The sequence below is a fragment of the Taeniopygia guttata genome, chromosome 33 (assembly GCF_048771995.1).
Source record: "Taeniopygia guttata chromosome 33, bTaeGut7.mat, whole genome shotgun sequence".
In the NCBI taxonomy this organism is placed as follows: domain Eukaryota; kingdom Metazoa; phylum Chordata; class Aves; order Passeriformes; family Estrildidae; genus Taeniopygia; species Taeniopygia guttata.
In genome coordinates, this window is record NC_133058.1 from 3,131,803 (window position 1) to 3,145,834 (window position 14,032).

The window sequence follows — 14,032 nt, forward strand, 5'->3', positions numbered from 1 at the left end:
AGATCCCCCTGCGGGTCCGTGGGGCTGCAGAGATCCCCCTGCGGGTCCGTGGGGCTGCAGAGATCCCCCTGCAGGTCCGTGGGGATGCAGAGATCCCCCTGCAGGTCCGTGGGGATGCAGAGATCCCCCTGCAGGTCCGTGGGGATGCAGAGATCTCCCTGCAGCTCCATGGGGATGCAGAGATCCCCCTGCGGGTCCGTGGGGCTGCAGAGATCCCCCTGCGGGTCCGTGGGGCTGCAGAGATCCCCCTGCAGGTCCGTGGGGATGCAGAGATCCCCCTGCAGGTCCGTGGGGATGCAGAGATCCCCCTGCAGCCCCTGGAGGAGCCAGGCTGGAGCTCGGCGATGCCTGAGAGGAGGCTGTGACCCCGTGGGCAGAGGGGCCCCGCTGGAGCAGCCTGGCCTGGCAGGACCGAGCCCGTGGCACAGTGACCCACGCTGCAGCACTTGGAGGGGGCTGTGCCCCAGGGGATGGACTCGGCTCGGAGAAGTTCCTGGAGAAGTCTCGGCTGGGAGAGAGCGCAGGGTGCAGCAGGGAACGACTCCTGTCCCTGAGCAGAGGGAGAAGCCGCGGGGGATGAGCTGAGCACGGCCCCATTCCCTGTCTCCTGCCCTGCCGGGGGAGGAGGTGCAGCTGGGAGCAGGGAGCCGTGGGGAAAGCTGCATTTAAGGCTCTGCACTGACTTCTCCTTATCCTGCTCTGAGTCTTGGGAGTTTTCTGCCAGAAATCTCTCCCCTCCCCCGCTCACCCACAGGGCTTTGGGCGGGTTTCCCTTTTTGGGGGAAATCAAAGCGAAGCACCGATGCACTAATGAGGGGCAGGAGAAGGGAGGCTCCCGGGCTTCCCGCAGAGGCGGAGGCACGGAAGGCGCAGGGCCGGGAAAGCCGTGGCGGGAGGTGCGGAGAAGTTTGTTTGTGTGGGCAGCTCAATCCCGCCTCGGGCCCGGGCCCGTCCCGGGGCTGTTGCTCATCTCCGGCTTTGCCCTCACGCAGCGCGGGGGGCCCTGAGAGCGCGGGGCGAGTCTGGGCCGTGCGCAGAGCCCGCCCCCAGCTCGCTGCCATTGGCCGCTGGTGCCGTCAGTCGCGGTTGCGGCGCGCTGATTGGTGGGAGCGGGGCGCAGCACGGCCCCGGCGGCGGGCTGAGGGCGGCCGTGGGCGGGCAGCGGCGCCATTGGCGCCGGGAGCGTCTGTGCGGGCCCGGAAGCGGCGGCAGCGGCCGGAGCGCGGTGAGGCGGCGTCGGCGGAGCTCGGAGGCGGCCCCGGCGCAGGTGGGAGCCGCGCGGGGTTCTGCGGGGGCTCGGGGCTGGCTGCGGGCGGAGGGGGCGGCAGGGGGCTGCGGCGGGTCGGTGGTGCCGTGTCCGGCCCGTGCCGGCCCCGGGCTGAGGGCGCGGCGGGAGCGGCTGCCCGCGGTCTCCTTCCCGCCGGGGCCTGGGCAGGAGCCGCTGCCGGAGCAGCGCTGGCTCGGCCCGGCTGCTGTGGGTAGGACAGAGGGGGCTGCCCCGCGGCCGGGAGCGTGCGGGGAAATTCCCGTCGCCGGAGGTTTCTGTGGCCGCAGGAGAGCGAGGAGTCCTGTAAAATTGACTTTATTGCCGAGCAGGGGGAGAGGCCGTGGGGCATTTGCCGTGCGCTCTCTGCCATGGTTGTAGTCCGCAGCCTCCTTTTTATCCTCATTTTCCCGGCCGCATCTCCCTCTGCATTGCCCACGGGCTGAGGTCCTTGGAAGGTTCAGACTTCCCGATGCGCCTGCTGCCTGTCCTCGTTAATATGCACCCTCCTTTTGTATACCAGCCGATATTCATGGCTCTGTTAAGCCTTTGTTCTTCTCCTCGAAGTTTGGGAATGTAGCGGGACTTTGAGCAGCTGTCTGGGTCAATTTTTGACATTTATTGGAACTGAGGGTTTCTCCCGTAGCTTCCTTATCTACAAGTGCCTGTCTCTCTCTCCAGGCAGATTCACTCCTTGACTCTGTTTTGTTTTTCCCGGGTCCTCTTTGGTTTTGGGATTATTCTCGGTGCCCTCATTCCCTGTCCTTTTGTAGCCCTTTGTGGATCAGGAGGCCTGGCTGCCACCTGCATCCCCTGGCTCAGCTGCTGGATGAGCTGCACTGCCAAGGTGTGGAGCATGGTAAAAACATGAGAGTTGCTGCAGCACAGAAGAGGAGAAGCAGCATTCGTTTAACCCCTGGTGTGCCAGGAGCCACGAAAGCGTGTCCCATTCCCATCCTTTCTGTGTTTGGACCAATACATAAACTGCTCTCCTATTTCCTTTGTTATCTTTTTCAGCACTTTTCCTTTGTCATCTCTTTGCCAACAGCAGTTTGATTCATTTAGTTTTCCACAAACTCCTCCTTTTTCTGCTCACAGATAATCTGATCCCATCTCCTGGTGAAATGTTGTGTTCCTCATTGCAGTGGCTTGGTCGGCAGGAAGGTCAGGAGCTGGAGCTGTCTGGTTGGTTCTTATTCCGAGGACAGTTTGTAATGTAATGATGCCATTGAAATGATAAATGGGTTCTCTGCCTCCTGATATGAATTGGTTCGGGTTCCCAGGGGCTGGTCCATGGTGTTGTAGGATTTGTTCTCGTGGCCGTTAAACTTTTCCTCATTTTTGGGTGCTCTCTCCAGCCAGGGCTGCATCAATTGACCATTTTTTTCTAATTGCATCATCAAATACTTGAATTCCAGCTGATCTCCCTGGACTTGTTCTAGCAAAAGCAGGCGGGAAGTGCAAATCTCCGGGGCTGCAGAGACCTGGAGCTGAGGCTGAGGGGTCCCCCCGTGCTCAGCTGTGCTGGCGGCTGTTTCTGGCCTCGGGGCCACTTGGCACGGGCCACGCCACTTGGCCACCAGTGGTGCTGCTCTGCACTCCTTAGGCAGGAGCCGATGTCCTGCTGGGATGTCGGCAACAGCAAAGTGCCAAGGCAGGCTCTGTGCCAGCCCAGCTTCCTGGGGGAGAGATGGCACCAGAGACAGGATTCTGGCCACAGACTGCTTTAAATGTGCATCCCTTATCTCCACCCTGCACTAGGTGGAGAATTCTCAGGGTAAGGAATTCCCGAGATCAATTGCAAGGGGAAATGATTGAATATCTGCCCTGGGTCTGGCTCTTCTTCTTGCCCAAGCCAATGACAAAAGCCGTACCCATGGCATCTTGGTTTCTATCCCCAGCTTCCAAAGGTGTTTCTTTCCATCCCCTTTCATTCTTTGTACCCAGCCTGAGCTCTGGGGGTGCCAGGGGTTCTGGAGGTCCCCTTGTATTGCTAAAGCTTCCATAACCCCTGGAGGATCTTTCCTGTAAAATGAGTTCTACTGTCTGAGTCTGTTGCTTCCACAATCCCTTATATATGGATTACTTCTTTCAGTGGTTGCTGAGCAATCAGAATTGCTTTTGCCCCCCTGTTAGGTGAGATGGTGACACCAGAAGATATTGAAGCCTTCCTGCTCAGGGCATGTAAGTGCCAGGCTCTTACAAGCACACACAGCTGTGCCGGTTGAGCTGACCATGGGGGTAACCTGGGCTTTGTCTGATTCCCTTTCCTCAATAACAGCGTGTCTTGGAACTCTTTTCCCTTCTGCTGCCCTTGAAGAGCCATCCCCAAAGACATTTTCTGCCTCAGGCCAGGCAATGTCTCCTGAATCTCCCCCAGGCTGGGTCTGGAGCTGTGTCACTTGAATGCAGTGCTGGGTTTCTTCCCAGCCTCTCTGGGGGCTGTTCAAACAGGAGGCTGGGTTAAACCCTTCCCCTGTCCTCAGTTCTGAATCCTCCTGTGCCACTGAACAAGTTTCACACTGTAATAACCGAGCACTGCTCATCCATTGCGAGGCTCTTTTGGTTATCAAAGCTTGAACTTGATGGCAGACTGGAACAGTTGGAGATCCTGTTGTCATCAGGTTTTGGGCCTCGGTTCCCGTTGAAGCTGTGGCTGCACAATTCTGCAGGCAATGAGGCCACTGTGGCCACTGGGTGAAACATTTTCGCCCAAAAATTCCTTTGGCATGGCCCTGTTTAACATTCACCTACAATTCCAGTTTCTTTTCTGAGCCTGGAAAAGCCACAGCTGAGGCATCAATTTTTTTGGTTTTTCATTTTCTCAAGTTTTATTCACTTTCTCCTGTCCATACCACAGCATGGAGGCTGTCTGGGGTTACAAAGTCCTACAATGTTCTGGCTGGAACAGAGAATCCTCAACACAGAATTGTCGCAGCTCCTTTTTAGTCATGGGTAATGTTACTCCTGAGATTGCCCAGACCCTCTCTGGGTGAATGCACAAGAAACCTTCAGTCCCAGTATGTCCCAAATATTTAACCTTTTTCTCCACCATTTGCCTTTTTTTTTTTTTTTCAAATACTGAAAAGATGTTTTTAGCCAGGAAATTCAGCCATTTCACAGAGGCTTTGTCTACCACTTGTTCTTGTGCTCCTCATTGGAGCCATCTGATTCCCTGAGTGGCAGGATAGGAGTGCTGTAGGGAGACATCCCTGGCTCCAAAAGCCCTGCCTTTAGCAGGGACTCCATACCAGTCTGTGAGCCCTTCCTTCCCTCCCCTGGAACAGGGTGTTGCTTTTAGCCCCTGCTTGTCCTGGTTGCTTCCAAGTAATTTGGAGAGGATCCAAATTAAATTTTCCCTCTGGGGCTGCCCACACCTCTGGGTTCCCTTCAGCATAGGCCGTGCCAGACATTTGATACAAAGGTACAGCAGCAATAGCCTCTGTATCACCTTTTACAATATTACAATGCCACCACCAAATTCCTTCCTAGTTAATTACAATCAGAGTAGGAAGAGAAAGAAATTAGTTTAGTTCAAACCACCCCCCCGCAGCTCCTCATTGAACAAATGATACCAGCTCAGCTTTCCTATTTATTCCGTTAATAATAAAAACTTTCCTTTACAATGTTCCCCCCTTAGGTGTAAGATTCAGAGTGGATGGAGAGGCCCCTGTGTCCATCAGGAGAGGCCTCCTCTGGATGCAGATCCAGCCTGGATGTTCTCCAGGGCTGCAGTGTGTTGGGTCCCCGGTGGGATGGGAGCTCAGAGAGCCCTGACAATCCATGTCCATGCAGGGGTGGACTCGCTCCTCCTGAGGGTGCTGCTGTCTGTGCTTGCAGTGTCCTTGTGGGCTGCAGCTGGAGCCCCGACTCCTTCCCAGGGGCTGTTTGGGTGGGCTCTGCCCTGGCCAGGAGGGCAATGCCTCTGCCAGGTGCTTGTGGCCGAGGCCGTCCCCTGGGTGCTGGGGCCCCCTTGGGCCCTGGGGTTGGTCCCTCAGGGGCTGTGGGAACTCTGCCATGGCCTTTGCCTTCAGCTTGGCCTTTTGCTCATCCCTCCTTGCCTTCAGCTGCTGTGCCTTTGTGCCCAAGTGCTGCAGGGCCTTCTTGTGCCACTCCTGCAGCCCCGGTCACTGCCTGTGGGTGCTCATCCTCTGAGAGCTGCTGAGCTTTCTGCAAAATCTTTCCTTTCTGCAGGGACCCAAACCGAATCCTTCACAGAAAATCCTGATCCTTCCATGTGCACTCTGCGTTTCCCAGATGTTGCTTTGTTTTTATGTGGCAGCTGAATCTTTATGTTTTGGAGGAGGTTTTTGCTGACTTGTGATGTTTGGGGAGTTTTTGATCTGTATCTTAAAGTTTGTAGGATTTTGGGGCTAAATCTTGGTGTTTTGGAGGTTCTTACAGACACAAGATTCCCAATGACTTCCTGAGATGAACTGGAGCAAGGAGGAACCTCCACTCCAAGGTGCTCTCCTCTTGTTTTTTTCCCCAAACCAGGATTTTTCATTCCCTGGGCGTGTCTGGATGGAGGAGGAGGAAAAGCCCCGGAGATGCTGCAGGAGGAGGAGCTGCAAACCCAGCCCAGGGAGCTGCGGGGAGGAAAGAGCCCCCCTGAGCCAGGAAGGCGGGCAGAGATCCAGCCAGAGCTCAGAGCTGGTGGAGAAGCCGCATGGCAGGGAGAAGCCCCACAAGTGCTTGGAATGTGGGAAGGGTTTCAGCTGGAGCTCCAACCTGATCCGGCACCAGAGGATCCACACTGGGGAGAGGCCCTACGAGTGTGGGGAGTGTGGGAAGAGCTTTGGGCAGAGCTCAGGTCTGAGAACACACCAGCTCATCCACACCGGGGAGAGGCCCTACGAGTGTCCCCAGTGTGGGAAGAGGTTTCAGACCAGCTCCAATCTCCTCCTACATGAGCGGATTCACACCGAGGAGAGGCCCTTCTGCTGCCCCGACTGCGGGAAGGGCTTCAACCGCAACTCCAGCCTCACCGTGCACCGGCGCATCCACACCGGGGAGAGGCCCTACGAGTGTGGGAAGTGTGGGAAGAGCTTCTCCAGGAGCTCAAACTTGACCCAGCACCAGCGGAGGCACCACTAAGGGAAGCCCTGTGAGTGCCCCGAGTGAGGGAAGAGCTTGTAGTGAGGGAAGAGAGTGAGGGAAGAGCTTGGAGTGAGGGAGGAGAGTGAGGGAAGAGCTTGGAGTGAGAGAAGAGAGTGAGGGAAGAGCTTGGTGCGCTGCTGCAGCTCCATTCCCCATGGGAGGATCCGGGCTGGATGATCCCCGGTGACCCCCGTTGGGCAGAGCCCTGGTGCCCCCGTATGGGGAATAAAACAGAGAGTAAAGCAATGGAGCTGATAAAGGGGCCCGATATCTGAGGCCTGACTGAGCAGAAACTGTGGGAGACACAGACACAGTTTAAGTCTCCCTGGGCAAGGAGTGACCGAGCAACGTGGTGTGAGACTTTGTGATAAAATAATGTTACCAGGTGATGTCATGTCATGAAGAATGTGTAACCAATGGGAAATTGTACCAAAACCAGAGCCCTATATAAGCACCCTACAAGTAAATCCCTGTATAAACACCTGGTACACACAATAAAATTGGCTTTGGTCTAATCTCGGATGTCCCCGTCTCTCCCTGGTGGATAACCCTGTTGTGGGTGATCCCCGTTGGGTGGGGGGAAGGTGTTGGAGGGATTTCTTTCCCTTCTCCTCGTGCTGCCGTGGTTTGGTTGGTAATAAATTCCCTCCCTGTGCCCGGGCTGGGTCTGTTGTCCCCGTGCCGCTGCTCGGGGCGGGATCTCTCCCGTTCCTTCTCTGCACTCCCGGGCCTCTCCTCAGCCAATCAGAGAATGCGGTGGACACGAGTCAGCCAATCAGAGAGAGCGGCGCTGATGACTCACCAGTTGCCGGGCAGACCCGCAGCAGGCAGTGTTCCCCACCCGGACCCCGCCCTCCCTGCCCAGTGCCGGCCCCGCCGTGGGGTCCCCCCAAGTCCCTCCCCAGTGCCCCCATAAACTGGGCTGGGTTTAACTGGGAAGCGTTACTGGGAACACTGGGAGCAGGCGGGCAGGGGCAGAGTGACAGCAGGGCTGGGGGTACACAGGACCCCCCAAAATCAGCGTGGGGATGGAGCGGGGGATCCCGGCTGGGCCCGAGGCCACAGGGAAGCTCTGCGGCCGCCGGTGGCTCAGGAGCTCTGTGGGCAGAGAAACAGGGGTGACACCGGGCTGGGGGCCCCGGGGGGAGCACACAGACTCTGGGGGAGAGGGGACACGACCCCTGGGAACCCCCTGACCTTGCACAGGTAGAACCCGAGCCCCAGAGCCAGGAAGACGAGGCCCAACACGAAACCCTCAGTGCCTGACAGCATCTTGCTGCAGGCGGCATCTCTGAGCGGTTCGCAGGGGTCAGGACCCCCCAAAAGCTCCCACAGGCACCCAAGCCCCTCCAAGCACCCTCCTGGTGGCTCCCAGCCCACTCAGGATCCCCTGAAACCTCCCTCTTTATCCCTTCCTCACCTCCCCTGTACCCACCAAAGCCCCTGCTGTCCCTCTCAGGATCCCACAAACCCCTTCCAGTCGCCCCCTGCTGCCCCAGGACCCCCAAACCCTCTCCCAGTCCCTTCCCAGCCCCACCAGGATTCACTCAGACCCCTCCCAGTCTCCTCCCAGCACAATCAACCTCATCCCAATCTCTGCTTTTCCATCCCCAATCTCCATCCAGCCCCTCCAGGCTCACTCACATCCCTCCCAGTCACACCCAGTACCCCCAAACTCCCTTCCAGTGCCCACCAGGACCCCCAGAACCTCATCCCACCAGCTTCTTCTCTGCTGAATTCCTAGAGGAAGACCAGGCCCAGCTACTACCAGACCTTCAGAGAAAACTCCACCCTTCTAGAGATCACCACTTCAGCAGCATTTCATCTGCCACTCCAGGAGGAGCAGCCACCATTTTAACTGGACTACTACCAACACCCTGACTCCTCAGGGTGTCAGGTTTCTGCCTCCATCACTAGTTTCATTTGTACTAATTGCATTTTTTAAATTATTATTTTTATTTAGTTTTTTTCCTGGTAAAGAACTATTATTCCCATTCCCATATCTTTGCCTGAGAGCCTTTTGTTAAATTGTGGTAATTCGGAGGGAGGGGGTTTACCTTTTCCATTTCACAGGAGGCTTTTGCCTTCCTTCACAGACTCCTGTCTTTTCAAACCTAGACATGGGCCTTGTTTTTTTTCTATCCCTTGTGTGTGTGTTGTGGGCTCGGGTCTGGCTCTAGATTTTCTTGAGGGCAGGGCTGGCCCTGTTGGCCGTGCGGAGCCCCCGTGGTTTTCTGGGCTTGTGCCAGAGCGTGTTGGGGTGTGTTGAAGGGCGCTGCTGAGGGGCTGCAGGGTGCCCATGGCACACCGCCCTGAGAGCGGCCGGTCTCGTCTGATCTTGCAATCTAAGCAGGGTCTGGCCCAGTTAGTACTTGCATGGGAGACCGCCTGGGAATACTGGGTGCTGTAGGCTTCTTTTGCTGCCTGCTGGCCAGAGGGACTCTGGTACTTGGGTTTTCTTGGGCAGCCATGGCGAGGGGCACGAGGGAAGGGGCACGTGGGCCTTGTGTGGTTTTTTGTGCCTTGTGTGTGTGTTGTGGGCTCGGGCCTGTCTCTAGATCCCCTTGTGGGCAGGGGCGGCCCTTTTGGGCTTGTCGAGCCCCTTTGGGGTTCTGGGCTTGTGCCTGGAGGGTGGTGTGGTGGGCTGAAGGGCGCTGCTGAGGGGCTGCAGGTGCCCATGGCACACCGCCCTGAGAGCGCCCGGTCTGGTCTGATCTCGGAAGCAAAGCTGGGTCGGGCCCTGCTGCTGCTGGGGGCAGCGAGGATGACGTCGAGGATGAGAACCTCTTGCTCCAACTGACCACCGGCAGGCTGAAGATGGTGGACTTTGATTCTGACATCTCCTTTAAAGCCAGGTTCCACAGGGAATTTGCAGATGGGTCCACACACAGGGGATGCTCCCAGATTTGGGCATTGCTCAGCCTGGCTGGGAACCAAAGGTTCCCCCTTTGCTGGGGCGGATGCAGCTGATTCTTCAGTCGGCTGCCAGGCTGCTTTTGGCAGGGCTGGGGGCATGGGCTGGGGTGGGTACGAAATGGGAGTGGGCTCCTGGCCCTGCCAACAGCCCCCAGCACCCACCGTGCCCCGGGTGGGGCTGGGGCAGCCAGCCCGACACAAACAAACCCCCATGGTGGGAGCAGAGGTGGGACTGCAGAGCCTGTGCAGGGGCTGCTTTGCTTTGCAGGCAGGGAAGGGCTTGGGCTGCTCCACTGCCCTTGTTTGCTTTGGGATCACCATGGGGGCAGTGCAGGGGGAGGGAGAAAGCCTGGGCTTCCCTCACCCATGGTGGGATTTTCCCTGGCATGCAGGGGTTGGGCCTTCCCCAAGCCTCTGACAGAGATAAGATTTTTGACCGTTTTTCTTGTTGCCCTATTTGTCTGTAATCTATTTTCAATAATTTGTTGTTAGTTTTTGTAGAGGAAGCGTTCCAGGTGGGCTCCAGTCTGGATCAGGAAGTGCGGGGCACTGCGGGCGGCTGGGACAAGGGGACAGGAGCCTTCAGCTGACGGGGCTTTCTGGTTTCTCTCCTTGCAGCCGGGCTCTGCGGGTGCTGAGGCTGCTCTGGGCTCTGCCAGGGCCCTGCTGGAGCTCAGCACCAGGCCGCAATCAGCCAAAGGAGAAATGGGGTGCCCTGCAGCACAGACTTGCTTGAGCATTTCAGCAGCACAGCTCAAGTTTGCAGAGTGTACACCTCCAAGGGAAAACATGCAGCCACCCAAAAAATAAACTTGTTCAATAACTTCTGAAATGAAATCAATCTGGGATGACCCCAAATGACATTTTCCAGCTTGCTCAAGCTGTAGCTCATCCCTTCTCTGAACTGTTCTCTCCCCACCTGCCTTTTACTCCCCAACTGCTCCCTCTTTTCCCCCAGTGAGTTCCCAGCCCATTCCAGTCTCCATCACACTGTTGCCTTCCTTGGTGCCCCTCACCATGAGGAAGGGCGAGCCCCAGGCTTAGGGACTCATCCTGTCACTGGCTGAGGAGCAGCAATGTCTCAGAGGTCCGGTGGGATTTTAGTGTCATTCAGAGCTGCTCTCCAGCCCCCAGCTCTCCTCACTGCTGAGTTCCCACTCCCTTTTCCTTGTCCTTGCAGCAGGATGAGCTCTGTGAATCCCCTTGAGCCTCCCCACTCTTCCCAGCCCACGCACCCACCTCAGTTAGGCTGAAGCTGCAGCTTCTCTGTCTCCTCTGGCACAGCAGTGCAGTCCCCTGTGCGGGGAGCCCCAGCTCCAGAGCACAGCACTCAGCAGTGCAGTCGGGGCTGGAGCAGCTGCCCTGCAGCCCTGGCTTGGCTCTTTTGTGGTAGGTAAGGGACAGGCGAAGCGGAAGATCACGGGATGTCACGGAAAGATAGACCCCTCCCCTTCTCCCTGCCCCACGTTATCTATTAACCCCTGAAGCCCCAGAAGCATGTAGCCACACCTGCCCCGGTAAATTTCCACTCCCGACTAACCCCTGAGACCCCCCAACCCCCCTCTGACGTAGCAAAGACCCCCAAGACTATTTAAACCCACGAGATGAGATAATAAAGGCTTTTCGACCGTCTGCCACATTGGTATCTGCGTGTGTTGATTAGCCCGAGTGGCCTGGGAGAGGCCAGGCCGCCGTGCTGCCACCTGAACCAGGTCGCCCGTTGCCCTTTATAAAGGCAACATACTGGTGCCGAAACCCGGGAGAAAAGAAAAAGAAAAAAAAAAAAGGAAAAATTCCCCCGGCTGTCGGGATACGCCTGGACAGGAGCAGCGGCCAGAGCGGTCAAACCGTATCCAGGCGCAGGGAGCCGTCCCGGGACCCGCGAGCGTCATAGGCAGCATCGCATGGGTCGTGAGTATGATTTGTGGGCAATGGAGTATCGAATTTAAGCTCAAGGACTTTTATCTTGCTATAGCGAGGCTGCTTGAGCTTGGGGCAACCGAATGCTCAGTGGATGCTATGCATCCGGGAATATGGGAACAGTGTACAGCCACGCTGGCCGGGGAAACTAAATCCTCAGGCAGTGGCGAGAGCCCTAAGGCATGGGGCAAAGTAGAAAAAGCCCCGCGCAAGGCAATAGAAAAGCAAGAGACGCGGAGTGCAGCGCATATGTGTTTATTAGTTAGACCCGGGCTCGGGACGGGGGCGGAAGCGCAGACCGTCCCTGAAGACAGTCTGCCCGGGAGCGGGGACCCGGGGGGGCCCAGCGCGTCACCCCCTTCCCCAGATCAGAGCCCAACCCCCGCCGCGGAAGCCCCTCGAAGAACCCCCGCCGCAAAAAACCCCCAAAAAACCCCCGCCGCGAAACCCCCCCGAGAAACCGCAGCTTCCTCCGTCCCGCCGCTGCCGCCGGTCAGCGATCCGTTGTCAGAGGTGCAGCGGCGCGCGGAGCGCTTCTGGCAGGAGCTGGCAGAAGAAGCCAGAGTCGCAGAAACCGCAGCTCGGGTGAAAACGCTAACCACGTGGCCATGCTGCCGCTTTGAAAATGGCGCCGGGTGCCGTGGAGGGGGGCGGGGCTCAAGTAGTCTCTGCGCGAAAACTCGAGAGCCGCGCGATTTCGGGAATGCGCGTGCGCGGGAGAAAGAGGCGGAGAGCGGCTCGGGGCACAGAGCCAATCGGCAACCGCGCCGGGCGCCGCCACCATATAAGGGAGAAACCACCCCCTGCAGGAGGCGCGGCGAGCCGGGGGGGCGGGAGCGGCGCCACCCCCGCGGGGAGGAGCGAGCCCGGGGCCGGACAAAAAGGCACCGAGCCCCGGAAGTGCACTGGCATTTGACTTCCGGCTCAGAGCCCAGCAACAGCTCTGCTGGCTCGGAGGAGCCGGCGGGAACCGCCCAGGACTCCAAAACAGAAGAAACGGAACCAGCACAGTTTAAAACAAAACCGAGTAGAGTTCTAAGCCGCACCGAAAAGCAGTCACAATACGAACCAACCCAGCTTACCAGCTGGAGAAAAAGACCCTTTTGGGGCTGCGGGAGAAAAGGGCGTCTCGCCAAGGAATGCAGGTCCCAGCCCCCGGAGACACGGGACGGGGGGGGGGGAGCGCGCGGGCCGAACTCAGCCTCTTCCCACCGCAAATAGCAGCGCCTGTGCCGCAGAGTCAGCAGGGAACACCCCAGAGCGGAACCCCTGGGTAGCCCTAGCCATGAAAATAGGGAAGGAACCCCCGAAGGTTTGGGGGACATGCCGCCTCTGTGGCAGTCGGGACCCCCACATAATAGGGCTTCAGTTTTAGGCAGACACAGGAGCAGACTGCTCAATCCTGCCCCAAGCCCTATGGCCCCGACACTGGCGGTGCAGGGAGGTCCCTCCAGTGAACGGGGTGGGAGGGTTGTCCCGAGCTTAAAAAAGCACCCAATTAGTAGCTATAACACTGCATACAAAGAAAGGGCCAGAACGAACAGTAGCAATCCACCCTTACATTTTACAAAACTCTCCACCCCTGATAAGAAGAGACATTCTTACTATGTCAGGAGTCAAGATTACAAATTTATAATAAGGGCCACTGCTGCACACCCACTGCTGCCAATCAAACCTGACCCTCAAAACAAAACTAATGAGAAGCTGTGAGTCTTGTTTGCAGGACATGCTCATAGACCGTCCCCGTGATGCATACACCCCTGCTCCAGAGAGAAATAACAGACCACCAAACCGCCAGACAAAGCCAGAGAATCCCACGGCGGTGAGACCCAAACATGCACAGTGTCTTTATGCAATTTTGCTGTTAGAGGCTTGTGGCCGGGGGGCAAGCTGACCCAGGCCACTACCCTCATCAGCCCTTTAAGTAAATCATGCAACATCTTTCAAGCGACAAGGTGTTCAAAGAGATCACCACAGCAAACACCCCATCCTTCGTGTTCCACATAGCCAACCTGTTTAGAAGCTACCTTACTAACCCTAAACGAAACCAAACCGGACCTGACTAACCCCTATTAGTTTTGCTATGATGTTAAACCCCCTCTCTACGAAGGCATTGCTTTAGACACCCCCTTCAGTTACTCCACAGCCAATGCCCCCCACCAGTGCAGATGGGACACTCCCCGCAGAGGACCAATAAGTGTGTGATCCCATCTGCATCTGAGATGTAAGTTTGCCAGAGATCCAGAGTGAGTCCTTGTATGTTCCTTGCCAAATTTAATAACTCTATCAATTTCTGTGTCCAAGTTCTGACTGTTCTAGGGTCCTATATCACTCAGACGAAGAAATATACCACCTTCTCGAGAAACCTGATAACTATCGCAATGCTGCTTAGCCTGGGAGCAGCTGGCACAGCCACGGGTGTCTCAGCCATCGCAACCCAGCAGCACGGACTCTCTCAGCTGCGAATGACCATCGACGAGGACCTGCAGAGGATCGAGAAGTCCATCTCCTATCTAGTAAAATCGGTCTCTTCGCTTTCAGAAGTGGTTTTACAAAATAGGCGGGGACTGGACCTCTTGTTCATGCAGCAAGGAGGACTGTGTGCAGCCCTGAAGGAGGAGTGCTGCTTTTATGCAGATCATACGGGAGTCGTTAGTCTCCATGGCAGAACTCCGAGACAGACTGGCTCAGAGAAAGAGAGACAGGGGAACCCAACAGAGCTGGTTTGAATCCTGGTTCAATCAATCACCTTGGCTCACCACTTTAATTTCCGCCCTGGTAGGTCCACTGGCAATACTGCTTTTGGCTATTACCATAGGACCATGCCTGCTG

At 57.0% G+C, this 14,032-nt stretch overlaps 1 protein-coding gene across 2 annotated transcripts in view; it reads left to right on the plus strand.

Moving 5' to 3' along the window:
- LOC140681273 (uncharacterized) overlaps positions 1 to 6,361 on the plus strand; it is a 319,254-nt gene extending 312,893 nt beyond the window's left edge. For both annotated transcript variants that reach the window (XM_072920810.1, XM_072920811.1), the window contains one exon: positions 5,941 to 6,361. In XM_072920810.1, the coding sequence (XP_072776911.1) occupies positions 5,941 to 6,361 (421 nt within the window). The remainder of the gene's footprint in view (positions 1 to 5,940) is intronic.
- Positions 6,362 to 14,032: the final 7,671 nt, after the last annotated feature.